Source organism: Chelmon rostratus, chromosome 6 (genome assembly GCF_017976325.1).
Source record: "Chelmon rostratus isolate fCheRos1 chromosome 6, fCheRos1.pri, whole genome shotgun sequence".
Classification (NCBI taxonomy): domain Eukaryota; kingdom Metazoa; phylum Chordata; class Actinopteri; order Chaetodontiformes; family Chaetodontidae; genus Chelmon; species Chelmon rostratus.
Window position 1 is genome coordinate 16,498,079 of NC_055663.1, and position 15,160 is coordinate 16,513,238.

A 15,160-nucleotide genomic window follows, 5' to 3' on the forward strand; every position below is an offset into this window, starting at 1 on the left:
CTTGTATAATGTACATGCTAGTAAGGAAGGACAAAAGATCAAAACATTTTTAGCTTTGCAACACTCTCCCATTATGCAAACCTATATATCACATAGAGAGGAGATCTCCATTTCCTTTCCTCTCATTACCAGTTTCTCAGTTTAGCTTTCAATGCTTTTAGTCCGGTATCACTGGCATTAATGTTTTCAATTCATACTCAGTTCATACTGAGGAGACGCATCAAGTGACGAGTTCGACCACCAAGCAGGTTGTCAAACAGCAGCCATTGAACAAAGCAGTCAATGTGAGGAAAGATCCTTTCAACCCAAGTAAAGCTGTGGAAGAGGATCAAGTCAAAACAATGGGACATGGTTCAAGTGTCAGATGACCTGCAGTGGAGTCTGAAAACGGTCATAATCACCTGTTGTGAGAGGACCTCAATGAGTGACAGCTCTAACAAAAAAAAGGTATGTGAAAGAAGTAAAGAGTCAAGATGAAGATAAGACAAGGAACCGTGGCTTCACAGTGACCACATCAGCTACTAGAAAGCCTTGATTGGCAGCCGTAGCGCTCTCTAGATTTTTGTAAGCTGTTGGTGTCTGAGCTGAGCCCAGAGGTCCAGGCATACCGGAGCTGCGAGAAGATGGCCCCGGGTCAGCAGACTGTCAAGGGCCCAGAGCTGGGCTGGCACAACAGCCCTCTAATGACACTATTAGCAGTGATTTGTGGCTGAAAGAGTACAGGGAACATGATCATGAGACCTGTCATTGGCAAAGACAAATTGGAGATATCATCGTAATAGCAGGGGGTGGAGGACTTAGGAGAGGTATCCGCTTTCAGCTGCAGCACTGTGGAAGTATGCACAGTAAAGGCCTTTGTTTGCCTGTGTGAGATGAGCTTTTTACAAAGGCAGTCTACCATAGTAAATTTGTTTTTGCATTTAAGGAAAATGCTATTAACCAGTGCATGTTTTCTCCTCTTGTGTGTTTCTTCCAGCTATGTAGTCAACATGGGTTTGATTGACAAGCTGTACGGGTGCTTCTTGTCAGTCCAAGGTCCTGTAGACGAGTACCCCAAGATGTCTGCTTTCCTCCAGCAAGCCTCAGCTCTGCTGCACAGCATGTGCAAGCTGTGTTTTGTCGTAACCGGACGGTGAGCATGTCTCCTTACTCCACTACACACCTTAAACATCTCCGTGATCTTCCTCTGACAAACACACACACAAATCTTATTCTGTGCATCTAATGACAGAGACTGAGTCACTGTCAGTTCTTAAATGTCGCCAGCATCTATAAAGAAGGGACTCATGGTTACTCAAACAAAGACTGTGGCTCCTCTGCAATCAGCCAGTAAGTCGTTTCCTCAGACCAGCTAGCTGGCTAAGCTGTCGTTCCTGGACATAGAGATAGGCATCTACTTGACCCAGCGCTCTGTCACTCACCATAAACCTTAGCCTGCAGCGTGGGGGGAGCCCACCCACGTGTGCTACAGTGACCTCCACTCAGGGAGGTTCAGTGGCGCCGCTGACAGAGGCTAAGCACACAGTCACACCAAGGGACATCAGTACCTCAATTCCTCACTTAAAAGGAAAAGAAATGCTGACCATGGTAGCAGCCTCAGAAATGCTTTGATGTCAAGCATTGCAATCAAATTTGAACTGGAATAAGCTTGGTCAAGGTATCGTTCAAGCCAATTAAGTTATTTCCATGACAACCCAGCGTCTTGGCAGTACATTACTCCAAGATGTTGTCATAGCGTTTTAAGTGTCGCCTTGCGTGTTACTGTACTTTGCCAGCTGCAAGGTGCTGCAGTGACAATGACCAGCTGCTCACACCAGCACAGTAGAAGACTATGACTATTTTTGTCTCTGATTATCTGTGAGAAAACATAGTTTCAGGCTTTACAGGTATACTGAGACCCATGTTATGATCAATACAGCAGCCAGTGAGCTCAGTTCTGCCAAGATTCTCTGTGTCATATATAAGAATGCTCAGTGGGCTTGTAGAATATTTTAGCCATGCCAGTTGCTGTGTCAGGGGATTATAATGGCATTAGGAGGCTGTGTTCTTGCCTACCAGCATATTTCACGCAGAGCCTGTTGGCTAACATCAAGTATCAGCATGCACTGTAGGTTCCATCCAGAGGTCACACACCCTCCATTCTACATGGCTGCAAATCATAGCCGGTGCTGCTGCAGTAGTCTTAAATTGTCTTTCTGCGCTAGCCGAGGGTTTTCGCTGGGGTCTTCTGCTTTGCAACTGCAAAGACTTATTAACATTATTGCACTAATTGCTGTCATGCTGAATGTGTGGTCCAGTTGAACCCGCAGGCACTAATTAATAAATTGTTGTAAGTTATTTTAATGTTGTGCAAAAAGATTCTGCAGTTGTTCATCTTCTATGATTGGATTCTCCACCTAAATATCTTTTGAAGCTCCTAGCATGAAATCTTTTAAAAAACTGAAACCATGAAAATGTTTAAATCGCCCGCACTAATGTGAAACGGGTTGATGAGATCTTTGACTTGCTAAATGGAGCTTTTCTCCATGCTGTCAGGCTTCTGTTCAAAGAAACTTGGAGCCCTCTCTTTCCATCCAGCAGTATCCCTGGCTTTGCTGTAAAATTTGATGTTCAATGGAAGGATGATGTTCGCAATACCTTTAACCGACGGGGTGGCATCTTGTTGGAGCCAAACAAACATATCACCTTGAATCCTCTCAGGCAGGTCTTGATTAATTGTGTCAAAGCACTCAGCACCTTGTCAGGCAGCTCAATACAATCTGCCAACTTGAAGTCACTACCATGAGCTTCACGTCACGGCAATACTATGTTTACTGTAGCTGGAGTGGGAGCGGAAGAGTAGATTTTTGGAACTCAAAGGTCCCACTCTTCAGCTGCAACCAAACTGGCTGGCAGTAAGTTTTAGTGAAGTAAAAAAATGGAAGCTCCCTGCATGCAAAGAGTGAAAAACTGTTATCCCATAAATGGACAGAAGCACATGAAGAGCAGATGATCCAGCATTTCAATAAGCTACACATTTTTAACTCGGTACTCTTCCACTCACTGCAGTCAGTTAAGTCAGATGACACAACAGTACTAACAGAGTAGTATCTATTATCTCAAGGGAAAGCCACCTCTAAGCCCTTGTCTGGTGAGTAGATCCGGAAGTCGCGAGGTCCTGATTGTTCTTTGCATCCTCAGTCTTGGGATGTCACAGTCTTACATTCAGGGGGTTTTTTTTGGCCCTAATGTGTTTCTAGTATCATATCTGTGTAAATTTGTTAATGAACACTTGCCTTTATATTTGGTTTTGCTGACCACACACTTACCCTCTCTGCCTCCCCAGTGCTCCCAGTATATTTGATAATAAACGCCAGGACCCCACTGGATTGACGGCCCTGCTGCAGTCCACAGACCTGGTGGGAGTGGTGCACACCCTGTATTGTATCCTGCTGCACAGTTTCGTGCCGGAGTCTTCTTCCCAGAGTCAGGAACCCTACGGCCCCGGGGTCATCCAGGTGTCTTTGCAAGGCATCCGCTTCCTCAACAGTTTTGCCCTTCTTGACCTATCTGCCTTCCAGGTATTCCTGATAAATTAATAATAATAAATGAAATAAATATTGTCTTCAATTTTCACAAAATAAAAAATAATCCCTTAAAAATTTAGCAGACTACTGGGGACAGGAGGTTAGACATAGTTTATTTTTCTGTACAGTTCTGCATCTATTTGTTTTAGCATGTTTTCTGTATTGTAGATTCGTCATTATACTATATATATTTTATAGAATGACATTCACAGTTCATGGTTTTTGGCATTAGCTAACTGGTATTTGAATAATTAGTAGAAAGAGCAATCACAAATAGCAGGCTATAATAAAAATACCCACAGATATTTGAATGATCCCTGGATTTAATAATTTTGTGCACATGATTGGACTGATGCTAATTCCTTTGTTAAGAGCCATTATGCAAGGAGTTACTCTCCTCAGGACAAAGCTGACCTGTGGACATAAACACAGGTGCCCTTTGACCCCAGGTCAGTAGTTGGGGTTGACTGGAGCCCGGCGGGTCAGCAGTTAGGATGGAGCACGAGTGATTAGCACTGTATGCAGGGCCGTACATTACCCACCCTGAGGAGGAGAGGGCGACAGCTTCACGGTGCTAAGTCACCACACAGACAGAGAGGCACGAGAGCGAGCGAGAATGCTGTTAATTATTTTAATGTCCTGCGGTAATTACTTTGAAGCAGTTTCCTCTCACTGACCCGCCACATTCAGGCAACTGAAAACAGCTGGAAATGAAAGCGTCTCACTGCCGGAGTTTTATGAACATTTTAAATAATGTTTCTTTTTCTGGCCGGGAGTTGTAATCACCTTGTGTTTCGTATTACCTCACAGCACCGGCTAATATGTGTTGTGGTGGATGATCACATTTATGCCGTTAACTCTCTCTGCTGCAGCATCAGCTCCCAATAATACGTTTAGAGAGGAGTTTTCAAAAGGGTTCAATGCGAAGTAAATAACAGGGTTCTGCAGTGGTTGCAATTTGGCAGATTATGAAGCACCAAATCTGTTATCCTTAAAGTTCACATTCAAACCAGAAATGGCCTTTTCTCTTCTTCTTCTCTTGCGTAGCTGAGTAGCTGTTTGTCTTTTCAAACTGTCAGTTGATTTTTTTTTTTTAATCTATAGTTATTGTTAGGCAACATTTGCTGTTGTTCTGTTTGACAGCTGCTTACCTGGTTCAGTGAGTTTAATATGTTTCCTGCATGCATAAGTTATGAGGTCTGAAAACAGCCTTTATCTTCTCAGGTATTACGTCTATAGATTTTACAATGCTAGCACACCCAAACGTCCAGTGGAATAGTGATGATCTTACGGTGCTCGGTCACACTGACATGTTTAATAAATACTGTCTGTGAGCTGCTCCTAGCATCTCATTTCTGAGCGGGATTGGGGTGTTTTATGGTGGGACCCGGCTTGAGTTGCTTATACTCTTACACCGTGTATGTTCCCACCAGCAAAACATATACTCTTTTATTACTTCATGTTGTTATTGTATTGAGCTCTTTGTAATCACAATCATAGACAATTTATGCTTAATTTACTGTAAAACATACTAACATGTTTTGTCTGTGACCTGCCAGTCTGTCCTAGGAGCTGAGGGCCTGTCTCTAGCTTTCCGACACATTGTCAGCTCCCTGCTCTGGTACTGTACCCAGCATTCCTCTGAAGAGCTGCTGCACGAAGTCATCATCTGCGTGGGATACTTTACTGTTAACCATCCTGATAACCAGGTAAACCAGCTCGAGCCTGCACAGAAATTAGTTTTTTCAGTTAAACAAAACTGAAGTACTCTAATCGTTGAGATTTATTTTTTTGTTGTAGTTGAAGCTAAAAATTGTTTTTGTTATGAATGAATTTTGTTGGTTCATTTATTCATTCATCAGTATATAAAATTTAAAACCTTATGACAAATTCCAATCTTAATTACTAAAAGTGGTGATTTTTATTTGTCAAAAACCTCAGAAATTAAGTAAGCAAATTGAATTGAAAGCAATTTGAGTGTCTTCACTTGATAAATGACTTTAATGCAGTGGCAGCTATTTTCTATCATTTTGTTTAAGAAATGTTTGGAAACAGTGGAAAATGTCCTTTTTAATTCCCCGTACCTGACAAATTGCTCATTTTAGCCAACCAATAGTCCATAATCCAAAGGCATTCAGTTTACTGTCATTTATGGAAAAGACAAGCATCAAATCCTCGTAATTTGAGAAGCTGGAATCAGAAAATAATAGTGCTTTTTCCATCTTTGAAAAATTACTAAACAAGTAATTGATTATCAAAATAGGTGCCTTGTAACTCCCTGTCTACCAGGTAATCAATTAATCTACTTGTTGTTTCAGCACTACTTAACGCAGTCATCAGTTGCTAAAATTGTAATAGACACATTTTCTGCCAATCTACTAATTGTTAAATTATTTTAGCACAAGTTACTTATAAAGCTTTCAGTTGTGTCTGCTGAGTTTGTAGAGCCTGGCAATATCATCTTACTATTGTTGTGTTCATGTATTATTTGTCAGAAAAAGGATGTAGTTTTGTAATTGTAACAAAAAGCACCTGTTTAAAGATTCATGCCTTGGCACCTTCCTGCTTTTGGTTTGCGTGTCGTCTATTGTCCCACAGAGTGACCCATTGTTCCCTCCCGGTAAAGCAGAGCAGCTTGCTGCCCTCTGTGTTACAACTACTTAGAGGGCTCTCTGGAAGTGAACGGGATGTGATGGAGCGGACCTGGCTGCCGTGTAATTGGCTGTCATGCGTGGCCCGTCTACCGGGCCCCTGATTAGCCATGCTACAGTTGGCTGGGCTTTGATTATATTAAGCCTGACCCACACAGGCAGCAGCCACAGCGTCGGTCTCAAACCTCTGATATGTCATTTATGACCGCACGCTCCCAGTTGACCCCCATCGCAACAATTTATAGCCTGATTCTAATTCATCAGATTTTTTACTCCTAATTAAAGGATCCTCCTCCAGTCTATGGCACTTTCCCTTCCTCTCAACTCCTATTCAATTTAATTATTCTGATGTACAGAATTAGCATTTGTTGGTCATTGCAGATCCAATTTGCATATTATATTGAATAATTGAATGAGGATCGATGATTAAATTAAGCGAGTGACAGATGATTCGTCTTTGTACACCCACAGCAACGTTAACAGTACAGCCATGCATGACTGTATTTGGGGGGAAAAAAATAAATACAACATTAGCACGTTACTAATGATGCAAAACCTGTCATTTCTCCACAACCCAGGTACTGCCAATCATAAAGCTTACTGAAAAAGCAACCAAAAAGGAGTCCTCCTACCTTGCTTTCAGGTTAAGGATTAGGTGTTTGGTTTTTTTTTTTAAGTGTAGATTGTCGGGTAACAAGATCCCACACAACCTTCGCACTGAGTTGATCTTTGCCAGTGGTCCAGTTCCTGGAATGCGTCCATTCAGTTCCGCACCAAGATGGATGGCGTTAAGGAGAATATTTAGAGCAGCTTGAGCTTTTCTCAAGCTAATGTAAGCATTGGCAGAGCACAAAAGCGGCCCGACCCGAGGCCTGTGCGGTCGCAGGGACTGCTGATTCACTGTCGGCACACCAGCCTTTGTTTATGTGTATGCTCTAGAAATAAGGCTGCTCATAAAAAAGCAGAATTTTGAAGCAGCACTATACGTAGTGATGTATTCCCTCTGCTCTGTGGGGCCATGAATAATTCACCTTGTCACACAAAAAGCTATTGGGAGAGTGACATATGTAGGCTTGTGTGTTTTTCAAGTGTGCCTCTGCTAGTGGGGGCCACCGAGCCATGTAGCCATATGTTTCATTCTGCTGGGTGCGTCCGTAGAGACTTTTCTGACAAAACAAAAAGCGGAACAAATGACACCTATTTTGTTGCTGACAACTGTACTTCCTCTTTTCCCTGAAGAGATATGTGCCGATAATCTCCTTGACTTTAAATACAGTGATTCATTTGTGAATCATCCACGGCGATGATCTGTTGAATCTTTGAGCTGACGAGACTGTAATTGTAAACTGTTGACATGTTAACCCACCTGACTCCTGCTTGCTTTTTAGAAAGACGCAAGCAATTTGAGAGTGTGGAAATCTTAAGAAAACTTTGCCTTTTTTCTGTTGTTTTTTTTTTCACTACATGGAAAATGGCCAAACACGCGCAGAGCAGAATGAGCTCCACGCACAAACGCCATTGCCCTCATAACACACACATACACATAAGAAGCGGTTTCAGGTAGCATATGGACGTTTTTATAAATGCAACAAGATCATTTTCCCAGCACTGGCTCCTGAGAGTACCTAGCTCCTCTGTGCTTATATTTACTAAACTGCTTTTTTTATACCAGTAAGCATCGCATGAGCTATGGATTGTCTCCTGCACTGAACATCCCACACACATCTTATCTGTGGGGTCATTCCTCTTCTTCCCATTCTCTACGAGGGCGTTTCCTCCGCCCCGCAGGCCCAAGCCAAGCTTTAGGCCTGTAATTCCTGTTAACCTGATGTTGAAACGCTCCCTTCAGCAGTCCATTACTGCCAAGACAACCAGGCACTCGCTGCCTGCAGGGTAAGTGCAGCTCGTGCAGACCGTAGGGAGCCAGCGCCGGGGAGTGCACACTGTGTATCACCAGCAGAGTAAACAGAGGCAGAGAACGCAGACAGACACACTCTCCACTGACTGGCAGGAGAGGGCCTTATTGTTAGCTCGGTAGATGATTTACACTCTGCTTCAGGGGTGAACGCAGGTCCAACTGACTCTAAGTGAAGCTGAGGACATTTTTATCCCCGCAAACCTTTAGTGAGGAGTTTCCATTTGTCTGCAACGCTGTCGTCAGGTTAGTTTCAGAGCAGAATTATCAGCAAAACGGATCTGGAATGGAATGACGCTGTCGTGTCATCCAGATAAATAAAAAGTTATTAAGCTTTATTGTGTAAACAGCAGGTTTTTATGGTATTTTAAAACGACTGACAGTTGCCTTAAAAGTCAAGTTGGAGTGTCTATGTCAATGTCTGCGTCGCCTGCATCCAGTTGTCCAAAAGCAATTCCCACAGCGTCCTGCGCTCCTCTCAGTAAGCCGTTGTAAAGAGGCACTAAACAGTTATTTGACCAACTTTGCTTTGTGGTGTCTGCTGTGCTGCTCGTCTTATCAGTGAGACAGTTCCACTCCGATGGATCTGGTTTATATTGTGGATTCAAGTGTCAGATATATGGCCCTGCTCTGACGCTGGTTCCTCCTGAGGTGTTCGGCCTGTCTAGACGCTACAACGAATGGAGATTCCTCTACACGCTCAAGGTTGTCACTTTTCTTTGGTGTGACACTAAATTTTTAGAATTAGATTTGTGCAGTAATAAATTGATAACATTTCTTTACCTCATGCAGCAGCCTCGAGCAGGCACATTATGCTATTTGAGATGTACGCTTGACTGCACGGCTGGACGATGACTGCCTCTTCTTTTTCCTCTCTGTTCTTAAAACTGCCTCGAGTCAACGCTGGGTTTTCCTGGGAATTTTGTTTGCGTTTCAGGACATTAACTTTACACACTCTTTGTTGTCATTGTGGACAGTGAGGAAGTTATGTAATGGAAGCGTCATAAAAGCCGGCACTGTTTGAAAATGCCAGGTCTCCAAACTTAAGAAAGAACAGAGCAACCAAGACTCTTGAGTTTTTACAGGGTCTGCGTTATACGCAGGCCAGATGCATGGGTTCAGATGCTTGTTGTTAGTTTTACGATGTCAGGCTTTGAGCTGCAGATACTTCAACTGAGCCGGGAGAAGTAACGCTACGGCATAATCTCTAGTTGGAAACCATTTCGGCTCTGGTGTTGCTCTTCACCTGGTAGGGGCGTGGAAAGTTGGCAGGGGACTCGACTTCTTTGTTACCTCCAGACTCTTGCTGCCACCAGGCAGGCTTTGTTTTATGTCTTTCTGCGTCAGGCACTTGAGGGTGGACAATTTGTTTAGGCAGCTGAAGATGGAACTGTGCGTAGTGGAGGATTATGAGATCGCCGGGTGATTTGTGGGTCAGACCTTCTCAGAGACCCAGCTCAAACATTGAACACTTGCTATGGTGTTAATTATGATACCTACGCCATAAAAGCTCTGGATTAAAACATAAGAATGAATAGATTCTTAAGCTTTTGCAGAATCATGGTTTTGGCTTTCTAACGAGTTCTGCTGCATAAATTTATAACCCCTCATTGCCAGTTTGTCTTTGGGCAGTGTTGCAATAGAGGACAACTATGATATAGGATTTAGTGGAAAGTAGCATGAAAATACTAAAACTACATGCGCTGAAAATAAGCAGTTCTGCTTTTGAAAACAACCAGAGCTTGCCTTTTTTTTCCCCCTTCCTTCAGTGGATGAATTTGTCCAACAAGTCCTACATTCCTTTCTGAAAAACACTTATTGAGTCAGTGAAACTGTGGGGATTTTGTTCTCCCACTGTTCCGCACACATATTTACTGCAACCTGTAATGTATTCAAAACTGTTCTTTAATTCAATACTGCGCTCAGTAAAACGCAGCAGAGCAGGAACAATGTGTCCTCTTAGTTTCAGAAATTAACGCATCCATTCCAGGTTGACAAATTCAGTGCTCTTCACATTTTGAAGTATTTGTAATGCATTAAAGTTCAGATTGTTTGACCTGTCCATATGGTTTCCTCAAACAAATAATGTTAGGAAATGGCACTGTTCTGTGTCCCTTTGAACGCCGCTGTAGAGGGCAGCTCTGAGAGGCTTCACCTTGAACTGATAAAAGCAGTGAATTATCGCTTTGTTTATCCTGCTGCTCAAACTTGGAGTGCATTATCAAAGGAGAGGCCTGTGGAAGAGTATTAGAGAGTGTATTTTTAAAATCTTGTAAATCTACTGAATTTATGTCACCGTGACTTGGGGACCCCACCTTGCCCTTCTGGTTTCCATTGGCACTGAGCCCCCAGTCCCATAGTCTGTTCTTGTAAAGCAGTGCAGTTTCTTTTCAGCCAGGATTTAGCATGCTGACCCTTTGGCTCTCAGAGGGGTGCTGATGGTCTTCACAGGCTCAGGGGAGATGACCAGAGCATTAGGCCCTGGACCCCTTCCTTCGCAGCAGTCCCCTTTCTCACCAAACGAGGCTGGGAGTGATTTGGTTGTAATACCAGTGGCCCGGATGTGATGGCGTGTGATTGACGGGCTGTGATGGAGAGCAGGATGTCGGCGAGGTGAAAATACCATTAATGTTATTGCTCATTTCTTAAAGTGGGGGTGGCCACACTGTCTGTGGAGGTTTGCTCACCCTGCCTGTCAGCCGCCACCCCGCCCCTTCATACCCCCGTTGCACTATGAATGCCCTCTCAACCTGAGCTTCACTCCCACAGGGCGGTAGCAAACATTTGCGCTGACTCTGTGTTGTTTAACACAAAACTTGAAAGTGAAGTCTTAACCACTGATAATGACATCAGTTCACGTCTCTCTTTTCCTTATGTTACAGCGCCTCTGCTTTACTGTTGGTACAAAGGAAGAACAAAACATCCCATCATCATGTTTTATAGCCCATAATTGCGTGGTGGGAGGCTGTGCCCCACAGGTCTCCTCCTAATGGCTGTTTGTGTGTTGTTTTAGTGGCAGATTTACATGTGGGAGGGGCGCAGGGCGGTGATTTACAACCAGCAGTGCCACTGACTGGCTTAGTGACTGACTGGCCGTGCTCCCTGTGTGTTTGTTCCAGGTGATAGTGCAGTCTGGCCGCCAGCCCAGCGTGCTGCAGAAACTGTGTCAGCTGCCGTTCCAGTACTTCAGCCACCCGCGCCTCATCAGAGTGCTCTTCCCCTCCCTCATCTCGGCCTGCTACAACAACTCCCAAAACAAGGTCATCCTGCAGCAGGAGATGAGCTGTGTGCTGCTGGCTACGTTCATTCAGGTAAACATGCGAACACGGTCGCATATGCAGCGTAGGTATGCACGTGAATAGATCTGTCTTACACAGTGTAACTGAACCGGTCGGTGATTCAAATAACCACGCCAAATGAAAGCCTTTGAGAGTGGTGCATCAAAAGAATCGGGAGATAAAGAGGTGAGGCACTCTCTTCAATGTGGAAAATGTATTCAAAAACACCTCTTTGGACTTGAGAGTTTGATACCTCTCAGTAAATCTCCAAACACAATAAATTTCTTTCACGTCAGAAGGAATCCTCCTTTTCTGCTTCAGCTGATGAACAATTGCTGGGCCCCGGTGAATCTGTAGCAGGAAGGCTTTTACAAAGATAAATGGCTTCCTTCACAGTGGATTTACCTGCCACTGGTTCGACTCCCAGTAAACAGCTTGTCTCCTTCATCTTCCTCTTGACAACCCGCCCTTCACCACTCTGCAATCACCACTGTTTAGACACCGATTAACTTCCATTCAAAGGGAGACGAGCTATTGTCATTTCTTTCAAACAAAGCAATAATGCATGGTGTCTTGCCCCGCTGCCCTCATTGTTGAGTTAACCTCAGGAACATTCCTCGGAGTTTGATCCAGGATGTTCTTTGTCACCTAAAAAACATTGAATTCGATTAGTGAAGTACAGTCAGATCTATTGGCAGCTGTAAATGGTTTGTTTTGTTTTATGCTGAATTAGTCTTGAGACAATGAGACAAATGTAATTGTAACACTACTAGTACCTGCAGTATACTGTTGTATTAAGCGCTAATGCTCCGTATTATTTACCGTAGGACTGTGCTGCAAATGAGAAAGATTCAGACAACAAAACAAAGCAAGCAGGTAAGTTATTCTAATAAATGTATCAAATTCAAAGCAGGAATTGTCTTGATTTCATTTTTTTAATTCAGTAAAACTACTTTAATAGTTTTAAAAAAGTTTTTGCCTCGCGTAAAAACAGGTTTTTTTTACAGGTAAGCTCTGCAGTTGATCACAGTTCTATTTTTTCTTTACTTAAGTATTGAGACGTAACAGTTTTTCGTTGTCAGCACATGTTTGGCTGAGTTTTGCCACTTCCAAAGGGATAAAGGATTTCGGTTGGACACCCAGTATATTGTAGTTGTTCTTTTCTGTTTGTGCAGTTTCCCAGCCGCTGGATTACTGCGAGTTGTCTAACCGCTTTCCAAGAGATCAGTGGGATTCAGCGCTGCAGTTCTTTCTCAAGAAGCAGGAAGAGTGATGGAGTTACACACTGTCCTCAGAATGGATAAGCACAGTATAAACACAGGAGAAGAGACTGATATGTGGAGATGTGTTTTTGTTTTTTCCTTCTTTTTTTTCGTCACTTTGAGTCGGCACACGAGTAAATAAACTTTGTCAAATGTAAAGATTGTGAAGCCTTATACTGTGTTGGTACATCTGTTTTGATTTCTTGGAGTTCAGATTGATGTTTATAAGGAATTTGCACAAAATGTCTTGTTTGTACATTGTAGTTAGAACACGTGCACAACTATTCCATTTAATGTCTAAACAAGCCATTTGTTTCTGTTGTAGATAGGAATTGATCCATTTTCTGCACAGTGGCTAAACCTGAAACATTTACTGTAATTTATAATTTGCCAAACATTTTCATCAATACTGTTTGTGTTAATCTATTGTGTTTGTCTCATTTTTGAATGTGAATGACCAGAATGTCATCTCTAGTCTGCACAATGCCAGTTCCAAGTTCCATGACCTGCCTTGATTGCAAATATGTGTTAAGAGTTATATTTTTCAGTTTCACATCTGTTCCTGTCCTCTGTTAGGCACTCACAAATGAATATAATTTATTGAGTTATTTATCATATAAAATAAAATAAAATCCGTATGGTTAATTATTGCTGTTCTTCGGTTTTATTCTTTGTCGACTGTACAAATTTAAATTGGAGAATGACCAAACAAACATCTGCTCTTGTTTTGTCTGTCTGAGTCTTGTGTCTCTGTCAGTCAGAGCCTCCTGAATTTGAATTTGGTCCATGATTTGATGAACAATGCAACTTGTAAAAAAAAAACAAACAAAAAAAAAACCCTCCATTATTGAAAATTATTCATCAAGAAATGTTAATTGATCCTCACAAAGGACACCCATGAGAAAAACAGTTTTCAGGTGTTTAAAAAAGATATTTTTAATAACTTTTGAATCTACCTCTGGACACCATCAGTGTATCTGCTTCAAGGAAGCCACCTTGCACTGTACTGATTACTGGAAGGTTATTGATTAGTGTCTATTCAAATTATAGCATACATTTTGTGATTGTAGATGGTCTAGCCCCTAGTTCTGCACAGGTATCACAATCAACCTGTCTGTTAAGTTTAAATTAATTTGTTGGGAGGAAAACACCGTCATATCAATAATTCTGCATTATGCATTCTCCACAGTGTGAAACTGCTGGGGCGTTTCATCCAGCTTGTCCAAATTTCAGTTTGAGGGCAGTGTTTTGAGTGATTTGGGAGCTATTTCATGTTTCAAATCTTCTGTGTCAGGTTTGATGAAAAATCCCTAGAATATCACCACTCAAATGCGCCCAAAGTGTGCACTTATTTTAAAATGAACAGCGAGCGCAACAAATGTCATTAGATAAGCCTATCAGTATTTTTCTAATTAACATTTATGTATTGTTGTTACTGCTCTTGCGCGCAGTGTACAGATTTACCATATCAGCATGTCTTAAGGACTTCACAGGATTTTGAATTTCACTGAGCCTCCCATTCCCCTCACTGATAAAAGCCGATCCTCCCCAACAAATTGTTGAGGTGTAGTGTGTCAGGCCCGGCTTGACCTGCGTGCTCTCTTGTCCAGCGGCTATTTGCCGTTCAGGATTCCTCCTGGAATGAAAATAAACTCAAGACACGCCAGGATGCGTCCGCAGGCTGGGAGTCCCCTCAGCGCCGCGCGGCTGCGCGTTTTCTTCTGGGTCCATTCAGAGTATCCTGAGCAGGTGATGCCAGATGCAGATAAGCGGCCGCCGCTGCCTGTCCTCTGTCTAGACTTGTAACCATGGGCCTCAGGTCGGTATGGCACTGTGACATTTGTCTAAATAAAACCATTTTTGTCGTTTCATCACTGAATTTCAGAAAATGTTATCCACATTTGCTATGGATGTAGGTCCAGGCTATTTGGAGGCGATGATTGAAAAAATCACATGAGGAGGTGAATTAAACAGGCCTCAGCCTATTGTGTTTCACTCCGTGACCTGTGACACATGGTCCAAATGGTTAATAATATCTTGTCGGCCATCAGTCACTGATCCACTTGGCTCAGAAATTGAGCAGGCCTAAATATAAGCAGGGTTTCTGGGCTGCACCACCTCGGGGTTTCGTTAACTGAAGCTTGCAGCTTACTGACGCAGAAGGGCACCCAAAAATATGAGCAACTGAGCATTTGGAAGACTTAAATATTCAATTCGTGATTGCCCAAGCGTGTATATTTATGTATTTATTTGTATGAGCTTTCACTGAATTAGCCCTTATTGTTGTGTAAACAGGGGCGCTCCTCCAGCTCTAACCTCCACTTAAAACACTATCAAGCATTATAACCAGCAGATGCGGTTCCATTTCCCTTAAAACTGAATTATTTTGCCGACTATAGTTAAAAATCTTCTGAGAGTTTACTGAACAAATGGACTTTGCATGCAATCATCAGTTAGAACTATGGTTTTATTGTTAAGATCGGCTACG

The 15,160-nt window shown here is 42.7% G+C and overlaps 1 protein-coding gene across 1 annotated transcript in view; it reads left to right on the forward strand.

The window, feature by feature from the left end:
• scaper (S-phase cyclin A-associated protein in the ER) overlaps window positions 1-13,303 on the forward strand; it is a 58,351-nt gene extending 45,048 nt beyond the window's left edge. Inside the window, exons 26-31 of the mRNA XM_041939503.1 lie at window positions 977-1,132; window positions 3,326-3,560; window positions 5,126-5,275; window positions 11,252-11,443; window positions 12,238-12,286; window positions 12,586-13,303. Of these exons, the coding sequence (XP_041795437.1) occupies window positions 977-1,132; window positions 3,326-3,560; window positions 5,126-5,275; window positions 11,252-11,443; window positions 12,238-12,286; window positions 12,586-12,683 (880 nt within the window). The 3' untranslated portion in view covers window positions 12,684-13,303. The remainder of the gene's footprint in view (window positions 1-976; window positions 1,133-3,325; window positions 3,561-5,125; window positions 5,276-11,251; window positions 11,444-12,237; window positions 12,287-12,585) is intronic.
• The last annotated feature ends 1,857 nt before the right edge of the window (window positions 13,304-15,160 follow it).